At 44.5% G+C, this 15,303-nt stretch overlaps 1 protein-coding gene across 7 annotated transcripts in view; it reads right to left on the bottom strand.

The window, feature by feature from the left end:
* The window catches only part of LOC144599502 (mediator of RNA polymerase II transcription subunit 12-like protein), a 395,150-nt gene that overhangs the window by 347,059 nt on the left and 32,788 nt on the right, over positions 1–15,303 (bottom strand). For all 7 annotated transcript variants that reach the window (XM_078410467.1, XM_078410473.1, XM_078410471.1 and 4 more), the window contains exons 4-5: positions 3,510–3,701; positions 965–1,124 (exon numbers count right to left, since the gene is read on the bottom strand). In XM_078410467.1, coding sequence (XP_078266593.1) covers positions 965–1,124; positions 3,510–3,701 — 352 coding nt within the window. The remainder of the gene's footprint in view (positions 1–964; positions 1,125–3,509; positions 3,702–15,303) is intronic.

Raw genomic sequence — 15,303 nt, 5'->3', positions numbered from 1 at the left:
CACATTCAAAACATCGCTGAAGTCTCACCTGTTCAGTACTGCCTTCAACCACTGAAGGTCACCTCACCTTCTGTCTCCTTTCTCTGTTCATTTATTTATTTACTTATTTATCTATTTATTCATTTCCCTATGTTCTCAAAATCTCTGTAAAGCGTCTTTGAGTATATGAAAAGCACTATATAAATAAAATGTATTATTATTATTATTAATATAGATATGAAGGTGGCATTTAGCTTGCGAGTTGGGGGATAGATTATGAACTGGGATGATGGGTTGCAACTTTACAAAAACACTGGTTGGGGGGAAAAGCATAGGCATAGGCGGGTCAGGCAGCATCTCTGGAGACCATGGATATGTGATTTTTTTGATCGGGACCTGCCTTCAGACGTGCTAGATGTGTGCAGTTCTACTGGCCACACTACCAGGGGGATGCTTGTAGAACTTTCTATGCGATTGTGCTGAGGAGAACGCAGAGGAAATTCACCAGAATATTGCCAGGATGGGAGGACTCTGGTAATGGCGAGAGATCAGAGTAGCAGGGCTTGTTTTACCCTGGAATGAAGTAGGCAGAGGAATGAGGTGATAGAAATACATTTGGTTATGAAAATCATGGGCAGGTAGAGTCATAGTGAGTGTGGAAACAGGCCCTTTGGCCCAACGTTTCCATGCCGACTAATGTGCCCCATCTAGTCCCACCTGCCTGCGTTTGGCCCATATCCCTCTACACCTCCCTCTACAGTGAGGGAGGGAGGGGGGAGAACAAAGGAGGACCTGGCACGGGACACTTTGTAACTTCGTCGGTGCCCTTTATGTGGCGAGTCTTTGCATACCTTGGGAATGCAAAACAAAGAATTTCACTGTGACTTGTCACATGTGACAACAAAGTATTTATTCCTTCTATCCATGTACCTGTCTAAAAGTTTCTTAAACGTTGCGATAGTGAAGCAGGTGTTTTCACTGTTACCTAGGTTGGGATCCGTGGCTTGCCGCTTCTTAATCTTGGCTTCAGAAACTGCGGCATAGTAGGCACAGGTCATCTTTATGAGCCAGGCACCCCGCAACAACGGCACTGAATACTTGGCCAAATAGACGAAGATTTCTTCCTTCTTGCTAAGAATCGGCACCTGTGCAGAAGAGCAAAATATATCCTCAGTGCAGAAACAACGAAAAGCAGATGCTGGTTTATGCAAAAGATAGGCACAGTGTGCTGGAGTAACTCAGCGGCTCAGGCAGCACCTCTGGAAACTTTTCTACATCGATGCTGCCTGACCCGCTGAGTAACTCTGGCACTTTGTGTATATCTTCAGTGCAATTTTCTTGGTCAGGCATGTTCATATCTGAATAATGCAACATAAAAGATAAAAGCTGGCTACTCTTTTCAAAAAATTACTAAAACCAGACAGGTTTGCCAACAGCTAGATTACTGGCAATCCCTGTACAGAATCCAGCAAAGTTATTGGGAAGGGATCACACTTGATTATTCTTGATTAGTAAGGGTGTCAGGGGTTATGGGGAGAATGCAGGAGAATGGGGTTGAGAGGGAAAGATAGCTCAGCCATGATTGGTAGACTCGGTCAGGCCAAATGGCATAATTCTGCTCCTAGACTTATTAGACTGTGACTAGGTGGGAAGATATCTCATTTTTAAAAATAGAATCCGCTTACTTTTATTATAAAATTTACAATCTAAATGTTGCCTTTGGTTTACTTATCAAAGCAAAAATTCAATCTAGTGACTGTACACCAATTAACAAAGATGCACTGTATTTATGAAACACCTTTAACGGGGAAAAACAACCTAATAATGATTCAAAGGTGCACTATCAAATAAAACTAGCAATGAGTCAGTAAAGGGGAATAGGGCAGACAATTTAAAACAACTTTCTCAGAGAGGAAAGTTTGAAAGGAGCATCTTACAAGAAGAATCAAATACATAAGCAAGAAACAACTGGACAGGTACATGGATAGACAATAGACAATAGACAATAGGTGCCATTCGGCCCTTCGAGCCAGCACCGCCATTCAATGTGAACATGGCTGATCATTCACAATCAGCACCCCGTTCCTGCCTTCTCCCCATATCCCTTGACTCCACTATCTTTAAGAGCTCTATCTAGCTCTCTCTTGAAAGCATCCAGAGAATTGGCCATCCAGAGGATAGGATAGGTTTAGAGAGATATGGGCCAAATGCAGGCAGGTGACACTGGTGTAGATGGGACATGGCAGGCAAGTTGGGCCGAGGGGCCTGTTTCCACACTGTATGACTCTATGACTCTATATAAGAGCCTTAGGGAGAAATTTCTGGTCTCAAGGTTTAAACAGCTACAAATCCAGCCTTCAACAGTACAGTGAGCAAAATCAGTAGATAGAGGCCGGGATATCGATAGTGGATTATGTTAAGTGTTGGCAAAGTATCAAATGGAAGACTGGTTGGGTAACTGGTGAAGACTAGGAAGCAACCAAAGCATGCTTGATGGTTTCAACATCAGATGGGCTGACGCAAAGATGGCAGCAGATGTCCTTGGGGAAAATGCTGCAGACAATTTAGAAGCTCATCTGGAGTGTTTCATCACTTTCAGCATGGTGCTACCATGGGAAGGAGGTTGAGGGAATGACAGTGAAGATAAAGAAAGGGGGACACCTTCATTTCAACAAAGAACTTCATTGCACCCCCAGTGAATATTTTAGTTTAGTTTAGTTTATTATTGCCACATGTACTGAGGTACAGTAAAAAGCTATTTTTGTTGCGTGCTCTCCAATCAGTGAAAAGACTGTAGATGATTACAATCAAACCGGCCACAATGTACAGACACAAGACAAAGGGGATAAAGTTTAGTGCAAGATGAAGTCCAGTAAAGTCCGATTAAAGATAGTTGGACACAAAGTTTCAGGTCAGTACCCTTCTTCAGACCAATTCAGTTTAAAGATAGCACAAAATGGTGAACTAACTCAATGGGTCAGGCAGCAGCTCTGGAGAAAAGGAATAGGTGACGTTTCGGGTCGAGACTCTTCTTCAGACTGAGAGTCAGGGAAGAGGGAAACTAGAAGGTATGAACCAGAACAAATCAGAGCCGACACCGATGACCAAGGAAAGGTGGAGCCCACAAAGGTCAATTTTTGGATGTGGAAGAGGCGATAATGAAGGGATATATGAATGCAAACAGCGGAACTAGCAGGACGACTGGGGTGGGAGAGAGGGAATGCAAGGGTTACATGAGATTAGATAAATCAATATTCATACCACTGGGTTGTAAGCCGCCCAAGTGACATATGAGGTGCTCCAATGAGGCAGATGGCAGGTCAGGACCGCTCTCTAGTTGGTGAGAGGACAGTTCAGCTGCCTAATAACAACTGATAAGAAACTAATCTGAATCTGATGGGGAAGATGGCATTCGTACCCAGGTTTTATGTTCACACATGGCAATAACAGGAGTCTACGAACTAGAGTTAACAGTGGAAGCTTCCCTATTCCCCATTCAGATAAGATTTACAAATTCATCAGCAGCCTACCTTTTTGGCTAAAACAGTCAGAGGTTTGTTCCCTGCAAGATCCATGAACCAGTTGTGGATAGCGCTCTGGGACCGGGCAGTCACTAGCCAGTAATTGTCTTTGGCATTCACCTGAGGTTTCTTCTTCCCTGTGTCTTGAAAAGTGTTGACCTTCAGCTTCTCTGCCAAGATGCTGCTGAAATAGGCACCAATCTGTCCCAAGACAAAGCCAAGAAAGTTAGTTAAATCTTTCCCCTCTCACCTTAAACCTGTCCTCTGGTTCTTGATTCCCCTGCTCTGGGCAAAAGGCTCTGTGCATTTACCCGATCTATTCCTCGCGTGATCTTGTACGCCTCTATAATATCACACCTCATCCCTCTGCACTCCAAGGAATAAATTCCTGGCCTGTTCAACCTCTTCCTACAGTTCAGGCCCGGATGCCCCAAAAAGTGTTGTACTACTGACTTAGTTTTGCTTCTGAGGTGTTCAAATGTACATTGCAAGATGTGCAACATTGTCCATGTGGTCCTTCCTTAACCTGGTACAAAACAGCCAGCGGCCAAGTGACCCATTTTTCACCACTCACTGGAATGAGAATCAGAACCTCAGAGCTGACTGCCCACTTCATCCACAACCCACACCAAGCAACCAGTTGCTATCTCAGGATCGTGACGCGAAACGTCACCTATTCCTTTTCTCCAGAGGTGCTGCCTGACCCGCTGAGTTACTCCAGCATTTTGTGTCCATCTTCGGTGTAAACCAGCATCTTCCTTCGCACTTCAGCTAAGTGATGACACCACGTAGAAACAAGGAACTGCAGATGATGGTTTACACAAAAAGACACAAAGTGCTGGAGTAACTCAGCGGGTCAGGCAGCATCACTGCAAGAAAAGGACAAATGACATATCGGATCGGGACCTTCTCAATCCTTTCCAGCTCCACCCACCCCCCCCCCCCCCCGCCCCCCCCCCCCCCCCCCCGCCCCCCCCCCCCCCGCCCCCCCCCCCCCGCCCCCCCCCCCACCAATCAGTTTGAAGAAGGGTCCAAACCTAAAACGTTGCCCAGAAACATAAGGAACTGCAGATGCTGGTTTACAAACTAAGACACAAAATGTTTTTTGTGGCTAAGACACAAAATGTCTTACAAACTAAGACACAAAATGTTTCAGCAGGTCAGAAAGCATTTCTGGAGAACATGGATAGGTGATGTTTCGGGTCGGGACCCTTCTTCAGGCTGATTGTAAGGATGAGTAGAGCTGGAAGAGAGGAGAGGTAGGATGAAGCGTGGTAGTTTGTTGTTTTGATGAATGACACCAAATTGACAGCCAGTTAGGCGCTCAAACCCTCCCAAACCCCCAGCAATACTTCGAGAACACCCCAGCACAAAGAGAAATCTGTTACAAAATATTCCTTCATTGACTGGGTGGCGCAGGGGTAGAGTTATTGCCTTACAGAGCCAGAGAGCCAGATTCAATCCTGACTCCAGGTGCTACAAATACAGAGGTTTTAGATTTTAGATTTAGATTTAGAGATACAGCGCAAACAGGCCCTTCGGCCCACCTGGTCCGCGCCGCCCAGCAATCCCCGCGCAATTAACACTATCCTACACCCCCCTAGGGACAATTTTTACATTTGCCCAGCCAATTAACCTACATACCTGTACGTCTTTGGAGTGTGGGAGGAAACCGAAGATCTCAGAGAAAACCCACACAGGTCACGGGGAGAGCGTACAAACTCCGTACAGACGGCGCCCGTAGTCAGGATCGAACCTGAGTCTCCGGCGCTGCATTCGCTGTAAGGCAGCAACTCTACCGCTGCCTGGCTGATCCTGTTTCCTCCCACATTCCAAAGACATACAGGTTTGTAGGTTTCTGTAAATTATCCCTAATGTGTAGGATAGTGCTACTGTAAGGGGTGAACACTGGTCGGCGCAGACTTGATGGGCCAAACGCTGCATTTCCAAAGTCTAATGTAAAGACTGAAGTCAATGAGCAATGTATGACCTCAAAGTAAAGCAAGGTTAAGACAACCAATGTGGTTATAATTAATTCAATGCAATTTAAAGGTTTGGCACAAGACATAGAAATTAATACATTATCAATGATCAAAATGGCACAAATGTATTACAAAGTGTTCTAATTACGCTTCTCTTGACTTTGGGCATCATTCATTCATTGAAGAACTTGAATCACGACAATAAGGAGACTGAACACTTTATATTCTTTTTTATCATCATCCTGCTGGGTTTAGCCATTTGTAAACTTTGAATTTTAGCATAAACCCTCTGCCTCATCTGGCTTGACCTGAACCCAACTCAAAATAATCTAAATAGTGCTAAAACATTGAGATTCAGTGTGACCGGGCCTACATGCTCCAGGTATCATAGAAGCATTGAGTGTCCATTTCCTCCACAGATGCTGCCTGACCGCCATCCCTCCAGCACTTTGTTTATGGTGTCCTGTGTTCTTGTTCAACAATATTGCACATAAGGGCGGCACAGTGGCGCAGCGATAGAGTTGCTGCCTTTCAGCGCCAGAGACCCGGGTCTCATCCTGACTATGGGTACTGTCTGTACGGAGTTTGTATGTTCTCCCTGCGACCGTGTGATTTTCCCTGGGTGCTCAGATTCGTCCCACATTCCAAAGGCATAGAGGTTTGTAGGTTATTTGGCTTCTGTAAAAATTGTCCCGAGCATGTAGGATAGTGTTAGAGTACGGGGAACGCTGGTGGGCACGGCCCTGGTGGGCCAAAGGGCCTGATTCCGCGCAGTATCTCTGAACTAAACTAAACACGTGCAAAGTACTGAAGATGAATTAAACTGGAATATCAAAAAGGAGCTGAATAAATTGCTGAAAGAATTACAGGGCAGCACAGTGGTGTAGCATTAGAGTTGGTGCATTACAGAGCCAAAGACCGTGGTTCGATTCCGACAATGGTGGCTATTTGTACGTTCATCTTACGACCTCATAGGTTTTCTCTGGGTGCTCCAGTTTCCTCACACATTCCAAAGACATGCGAGTTTGTAGGTTAATTGGTTTCTGTAAAAATTGTCCCTGGTGTGTAGGATAGTGTTAGTATACGGTGTGATCGTTGGTTTGCACAGACTCAGTAGGCCAAAGGACCTGTTTCTAGATTTAGATTTAGAGATACAGCGCAGAAACAGGCCCTTCGGCCCACTGGGTCCGCGCCGCCCAGCGATCCCCAAACACTAACACTATCCTACACCCACTAGGGACAAATGTTTTTTTTTACATTTGCCAAGCCAATTAACCTACAAACCTGTGCGTCTTTGGAGTGTGGGAGGAAACCGAAGATCTCGGAGAAAACCCACGCAGGTCACGGGGAAAACGTACAAACTCCGTACAGACGTTTCCACACTGTATATATAATGTCTAAATTCTAGAGTGCGGCTGATCAATGGTCGTCGTGGACTCGGTTGGCCGAAGGGCCCGTTTCCGCATTGTATCTCTAAACTAAACAAAAGACTTTGCAGGATTAACCGTTCTGCAAACCCACAATCTTGCTCTGGGGTCCATCTATCTCAGCAACTCCATGCTGTTGCTGCTCCTCTGAGTGATGACTAGAATGTGGAACTTTCCCCAGATTGTCCTTCCTTTGGGACTGTACTCCCAACTCACATTCTAGTTCAACGTGAACGTAAGCCGGGTCAGAGCTTCCCAGCAACAGAAACATCATCCCTCATAACTCATCATCAAAACCTCCCATCAAAAAATTATCAAAAACGCCCAAGAAAGAAAAAGACTGCAAAAAGTGGTGAACACTGCCTAGTTCATCACGGGTACTGACCTCCCCACCATCGACGGGATCCACAAGGGTCATTGCCTCAAAGTGGCAGCCAGCATCGTCAGAGATCCACACCACCCTGGCCACACTCTCATTTCACTCCTGCCATCAGGAAGCCTGAAAACTGTAGAGTCTAGGTTCTGGAGCGGCTTCTTCCCAACAACCATTAGGCTATTAAATACTACAACCTCCAAATAGGCCCTGAACTATATAGACGGGAACGGTATATTTGCACTATTATTGTCTATTTATTTGTTTTTATTTTATATTTATATTTATATATACACACACACACACACACACAAGCACACACACACACACACACACACACAAAACAAATAAACAGACAATAAATGTCTTAATTTACTGAACTTTTTGTTGTTTATTATAAGTTTTACAGAGTACTGTGTTTACATATCTGTTGTGCTGCTGCAAGTAAGAATATAATTGTTCGGAACATATGACATTAAAACAATCTTGACCATGCCAGATCATCTCTTTCTCACACGCAAGACAGTTCCAATTTGATCTTGGCAGTTTGTTCAGAAGTCAAATCCAAATTATCAATCATTTTTAAAAAAGAGAGAGCAAATTCCCAAGAGAGTTCTTCTTCCTGATATTTTCTTCCGTGGAACTCTAACAGCTCCTCGTTTTTAGTTTCTTAACAAGAATCCCGGGTCGAACGCAAATTCAATGCTAGCATTTATATCAAGAGGACTGGAATACAAAAACAGAGATGTAATGCTGAGGCTGAGGTATTGTCATTTGAAGTACTGTGAGAGGTTGAGCAGACTAGAACTTTATTCGGAATGCAGGAGGATGAGAGGTTATAAGATCTTATAAAGGTTATAAGATCATGAGGGGAATAGGGAGAGTGAATGTACAGAGTCTTTTACGCAGAGCTTGTAAACACAGATGATAGTTGTCCACATCGCAGAGGGTCTGAAGCCACATTTAAGCCAAACTGCACAAGGATGATGGACAGCCTTCCCCAAATGAGATGTGCTGTTAAGACAACCCATTTGGAATGGATAGGGTATTACACAGTGTCTTTTATCCAGAGTAGGGGAATCAAGAACCAGACAATATAGGTTTACTGTGAGAGGGGAAAGATGTAATAGGAACTAGAGGGGCAATTTTTTCCATACAGGAAGTGGTGAGTATTTGGAACGAGCTGCCAGAGGAGGTTGTTGAGGCAGGTACTATAACAACATTTAAAAGCCATTTGGACAGGCACATAAATGAATGAATGAATGAATGAATGAATGAATGAATGAATAAGTTTATTGGCCAAGTATGTGCATATACAAGGAATGTGCCTTGGTGCTCCGCTCACAAATGGCAACACAAACATACAGTTAACAATTAAGAATAAAGCATAACCACATCAAAACAATAAGGATACAACATTACGGTCTAAACATGTGGGTGAAAATAAACCAGAGCAAAAAAGAGACTACAGACTTTGGTTATTGAGTAGAACTACTACTCGTGGGAAAAAAGCTGTTTTTATGTCTGGCTGTGGCTGCTTTGACAGCCCGGAGTCGCCTTTCAGAGGGAAGTGCTTCAAAGATTTTGTGGCCAGGGTGAGAGGGGTCAGAGATGATCTTGCCTGCTCGCTTCCTGGCCCTTGCAGTGTACAGTTCGTAGATGGGAAAGGATTGGAGGGATGTGGGCCAAATGCGGCCAGCATAAGTGGGGCATCTTGGCTGTACGGTAAAGAAAGGCCGAAGGGCCTGTTTCCATGCTTTATGACTCTATGACTCACTGCATTTGAGATGCTGGTAAAGGGATTCCCACAGCACTGTTGCGCAAAGAATGCTAGGATTTAAACACAGATGATGCAGGAATGACATTGCAAACAACCACCGCCCACACCTCTGGCCCTGCCCCCCCCCCCGCACCCTACCCTCCCCTCCCCCCCCCCCCCCCCCCCCCCCCCAGTTACAGAGGGATTGTGTCCCTAGACATCACATAGATCACAACAAATTCTTATCAGTCTATCACAATGATGTTTGTAGGAACTTGCTGTACATTGCTCAGCTGCTTTTAAATGGTCATCTCAAAGGGAACTATCCATTTGTGGCAGTAATGCACTTTGCAATGACCCAGGAAGCCACTTAAATGCAGGTCTTACTTGCCTCAAGTGAAGCCAGCAAGCCTACGATTTAACCTCACTCCGCCAAACTAGTTATTTGAGGTTTTGGGGACATATTCAGGGATCTATGTGGCAGACATGCCGGTGTAGCAAAATGGTGCATCATTGGAGTGGTATGAACTGCTTTAAAACCTGGAAGAAAATTTCAGAGATTCACCTTCCACACATTACCACTTTTCCTTTCTTTCCTTTAGCAAAGTGTACCTTCCTTAAGAAAATCAATTTCTAGCATTTTGGAAGCATAATAGATACAATACTTTGCTTTCAACCTTTAGGCTGCAGTATTCCATTATGTATAAAAAGTGCTTCAATGATATTTAAGTTTAAAGATGCATCATCATCATCATCATCATATATATACAGCCGGAAACAGGCCTTTTCGGCCCACCAAGTCCGTGCCGCCCAGCGATCCCCGTACATTAACACTATCCTACACCCACTAGGGACAATTTTTACATTTACCCAGCCAATTAACCTACATCATGGAAGTAGGCCCTTCAGCCCATTGAATTCATGCTGATCATCAATCACCCGTTCACTCTAGTTTTATGTTATCCCACTTTCGCATCCGCTCCCTATAAAGTAGCGTCATTTTACAATGGCCAATCAACCTGTAAACCTGCACGTCTTTGGGATTGGGAGGAAACCAAAGTACCCAGAGAAAACCCACATGATCACAGTGAGAACATCCAAACTCCACACAAGATCAAACCCGGGTCTCAGACGCTGTGAGACAGCAGCTCTAAGAGACATGCCACTGGGTGGTATGATGCTTTGTTTTCACAAGTAACACATGGCAATTTGTAGTATCCAAATGCACCTTACAGGAAACTTCAACCTGCCTTTCCTTCTGGAAGTCCAAAATTACCAAAGGTCGACCTAAAAAACCCAGCTTTCCTCAGCAATATACTGATTGCCAGAATCTCCAATTCTAAAGGAAAGACACAAAGTGCTGGAGTAACTCAGCGGTTCGGGCAACATCTCTAGAGAACATGGACAGGTGGTGTTTCAGATCTGGACCCTTCTTCGGACTCACTTCTGTCTGACTCCAGGTGTTCATCATCTGACACTAAAAAGTGTACGTGCAATGCCAAAATCCAATTGGTCTTATTTCCACTCGTACATTTTCGTTTTCAATTTCTAAACTAATACATTTTTTTCAATGTCATTGAAGTAACTTGGCTTCAAAAGGCAATAATTTTACTTTCAACTGAAATCAATTCTGAATAAAAATACCAAAAAAGAAGGCAATGAAAACAGTATTTAACTTATTCAGTGACTTCAAGTCAATAGCCTAAACCACAGCTCACAACATAATTGATCATAATTTCAGTGTCCAACCCATCTCCGGAATTACAACTCTCATGAATGTTGGGTGTTTACATTAAAAGGCAAAGTGGATTTTCTGTTATTTATAATAATATTCTTAGTGTGTACTTAAGAGAAAATAGAAGTGCATTCGTGGCAAAGCTGTCTGAAAAGAGTCCTAGTCCTCATATCATATCATCATCATATATATACAGCCGGAAACAGGCCTTTTCGGCCCTCCATGTCCGTGCCGCCCAGTGATCCCCGTACATTAAGACTATCCTACACCCACTAGGGACAATTTTTACATTTACCCAGCCAATTAACCTACATACCTGTACGTCTTTGGAGTGGTAACAGGCCCTTTGGCCCAACTTGCCCATGCCAACCAACATGCCCCATCTACACTAGTCCCACCTGCCTGTGTTTGGCTCATATGCATCTAAATCAATCCTATCCATGTACCTGCCTAAATGTTTCTTAAACATAGCAATAGTACTTGCCTCAACTACCTCCTCTGGCAGCTTGTTCCGTATACCCACTACCCTTTGTATAAAAAAGCTACCCCTCAGTTTCCAGTTAAATTCCCCCCCCCCACCTTACCTTAAACCTATGTCCTCTGGTTCTTGATTCCCTCTTCTGGGCAAAAAACTGTGAGTTTACCCAATCTATTCCTCTCAAGATTTTATACACCTCTATAAGATCACCCCTCATCCTCCTGCACTTTTACCCAATCACTTTGTGTCTTTTTCAGAAGAACATTACTGTTTATCCCTGAGAACAATATTTGACCTTTAATTAACATCAAAAGTACAGATGCCATAATTATATAGTTAGAAACCCAATCCTATTTGGGTGACCTTGTTGCTCACAAATAGACTATTGCATTTCCTACTCTACAGGAGTTCTAACAGTCCTGAGCTTAATTGATTGTGAAGTGTTATGTCATAGGTCAAGGTTGTGAAGAGAGAGAGAGAGTTAGATTTAGCTCTGAGGAACTAAAGGAATCAAGGGATATGGGGAAAAAGCAGGAACGGGGCACTGATTTTAGTTGATCAGCCATGATCATATTGAAGTGCTGGCTCAAAGGGCCGAATGGCCAACTCCTGCACCTTTGTTTCTATGTCTCTATGAAAACACCAGACCAAATGTGTAGGAAGGAACTACACCGAAGATGGTTTACACCAAAGATAGACACGAAATGCTGGAGTATCTCAGCAGGCCAGGTGGCATCATGACCCGAAACGTCACCTATTCATTTTCTCCAGAGATACTCCCTGACCCGCTGAGTTACTCCAGCATTTTGTGTCTATCTTTGGACCAGACTAAGATGTCATGTACAATTCATGACAAATGGAAAGAAAAATACCTTTTATATTTTAAGATCAGCAATCAGGCAGAATTAGCGATGGGGTGATTCAAGTCCATCACTAAAGGTGTTATTTTACCCCTAAGGCCTCACTACTGGCAGCATAGGAAGAAACGTCTGCTTCCCATCGCAAGGTTGACCTCCACACCAGGGGTTCGATTTCAGACTGGGACGTGAAATCGGAATGGCAAGTGAAGTCTTGAGCAAGTGCTGCGTTATTAAAGAGGTAAAGCACAAAGTGCTGGAGGAACTCAGCAGGTCAGGCAGCATTTGTGGATGGAATGGACAGGCGACTTTTTGGGTTGGGACCCTTCTTCAGACCCGAAACGTCGTCTGTCCATTCCCTCCACAGATGTTGCCTGACCCTCCGAGTTCCTCCAGTACTTCACTTTTTGTTCAAGATTCCAGCATCTTCAGTTCCTTGCCTCTCCATTATTAAAGAGGCGTTATTCTTCAGATGGGGTTTAATTAAAGTCTTGACACTATTTCTACAGGATCAATAAAGATCCTATGGAACTGATCTGTAACCAATGCCACCAAATACAAGTCTGGCAAGTTACCTTCTGTATGCAGAACATCCATCAATTCAATCTACATAGCACGTAACTACACTTTTACCTAATAAAGTGGGACATGATGTTACAGTTGCTACAAGACGATGGTGATGCTGCATTTGGAGTCCTGTGTTCAGTTGTGGTCACCCTGTTATAGGAAGCACTATATCATTAAGCTGGAAAAAGTGCAGAGAAGCTTTACAAGGATGTTGCCAGGATCCCAGGGCCTGAGCTATAAAGTTGGGCAGGTAGGACTTTACTCCTTGGAGCGCAGGATGCCGAAGGATGACCTTATGCATGTGTATAAAATCACATGGGGAATAGATAGGAGGAATGCACAGTCGTTTACTCAGAGTAGGGAAATCAAGAAGCATAGGCTTAAGATGAGAGGGGCAAGATTTAATAGGAACCCTGAAGAGTAACTTTTTCCATGGAGAGGGTGAAGGGTATTCGGAACGAGCTGCCAGAGGAGGCAGTTGATGCAGGTAGTATAACAGCATTTAAAAAACATTTGGACATATACATGGATAGGACAGGTTTAGAGGGATATGGGCCGAACATGGGCAAATGGTCAATGGTTTCTTTATTATCACGTATACCTAGCTGCAGTGAAATATTTATTGCCTACAACTCAGCAAGACTATCATTATACATAAGCACAATCTGCCAGTTCATACAGAATGTACAGAACAGCCCACTGAATCTGTATGCAAGAGGCACCACTTTGGCACCATGTCACAGTCCCAGCTGTAGCTGGCCACAAAGGCCCATTGCAGCCATCACCTCCATCCTGGTTGTGCCGTGAACTGTTGTCCTCTCCTTGCATGGCCCTCTTCAGCCCTTGTTCCCCCGGGGGGAGGGGGGTGGGGGAGGGTCTCCCGCAGGCGACCTTGAGGGTGCAGAAGGCAAGACTCCCTTAAGGATAGCGGAGTGAGGGGGTATGGGGAGAAGGCAGGAACGGGGTACTGATTGATAGTGATCAGCCATGATCGCATTGAATGGCGGTGCTGGCTCGAAGGGCTGAATGGCCTACTCCTGCACCTATTGTCTATTGTCTATTGTCTACATTTGGACCCCTTGTCCATTGTCCGCCTCCCTCCATCCTCCTCTGACAGTGGGCGAGCCAGGCCTGTAGTTGGGATGGGCCACAGCTCGCTGGGGCCCTTTGTCCAGCGTCTGCTGCCGTCTCCCTCCATCCTCCTCTCCAGGCAGGTTCCGGGTTCCCCAGTTCCACAGCGGTCGAACCAGGCCGGCCATCAGGATAGGCCGTGACTCTCCGGCTTCCCTCTCCGGGGTGGGTTCCCAGCTCCGCAAAATGGATGCAGTTAAATAAGGCGTCTTGATGTGCATGGACGTGGGTTCAAAAGGCCTGTTTCCCTCCTTTATGACCCAATTACTTCTTGCTGATGCACTGTATCTTCCGCACCACCAATCACAGCGTTTTCTTTATACATGCATCTGTGTGCTGAAATTCCTCTTGGGCTTGCATTCTGCAGGGATTAGCAATTGCATTTTAACCAGTGTGTTAAATTTCATGGTCTCTCATGGGACGCCCATTAAACAGTCGAGCCAGGGTACAAGTATTTCAAGTGCAAAGACAAAGGAAAAACACCACAGCAAGGTTTAATTTACACGATGATCTCGTAAAGTTGTCGCAAGAACACCATCATCATCTTTTAGTGTAGAAATACAGCGAGGAAACAGGTTATCTGTCCCGCAGTCCTTGCCGACCATCGATCATCCGTTGATACTAGTTCTATGTTATCACATTTCCTCATCCACTCCCTGCACACTGGGAAACAAGTAACATCGGTCAATTAACCCACAAACCCACACGTCTTTGGGGTGTGGAAGCAAAGCGGAGCACTCAGAGGTAACCGGAGCGGTCAGAGGGAGAACGTGCAAACTACCACACAGACAGCATCCCAGGTCAGGATCGAACCCGGGAATGGACATCATTCGCTTGGAATGCAGATACATAATTCCCTGAAAATGGCGTCACATGTGGATAGGGTGCTCAAGAAGGCTCTCAGTACTTTAGCTTTCATCTGCCAGGGTACTGAGTATGGAAGTTGGAATGTTATGTTGCAGTTGCATGAGATATTGGTGCGGCAACATTTTGGAGTATTGTGTTATGTTTTGGTCACCCTGTTTATAGGAAGGATGTCATTAAACAGTAAAGAGTGCAGCAAAGATTTATGATGATGTTGCCAGGACTCGAGGGCCTGAGCTATAGGGAGTGATTGGACAGGCATGGACTTTGTTCCTTGGAGCACACAAGACAGAGGGGTGATCTTATACAGGTGCATAATGTAACGAGGGGAATAGTTAGGGCGAATGCACAATGTCTTTTACCCAAAGTAGGAGAATCAAGAACCCGAAGTGAAGAGTCAAGAGTGTTTTATTGTCATATGTCCCAGATAGAACAATGACATTCTTACTTGCAACAGCACAACAGAATACATCAACATAGTACACTGTAAACAATATACTAAAGGAGAAGAAAAAGTTCAGTGTGTGTATATATATATATATATACATACGCACAAATACACATATATACAGATTGCAAATACACACACACACACACACACACACACACACACACACACACACACTCACT

This window comes from Rhinoraja longicauda, chromosome 13 (genome assembly GCF_053455715.1).
Source record: "Rhinoraja longicauda isolate Sanriku21f chromosome 13, sRhiLon1.1, whole genome shotgun sequence".
Lineage (NCBI taxonomy): Eukaryota > Metazoa > Chordata > Chondrichthyes > Rajiformes > Arhynchobatidae > Rhinoraja > Rhinoraja longicauda.
Note: the sequence above shows the minus strand (reverse complement) of the source record. Positions and strands in the feature narration are given on the sequence as shown.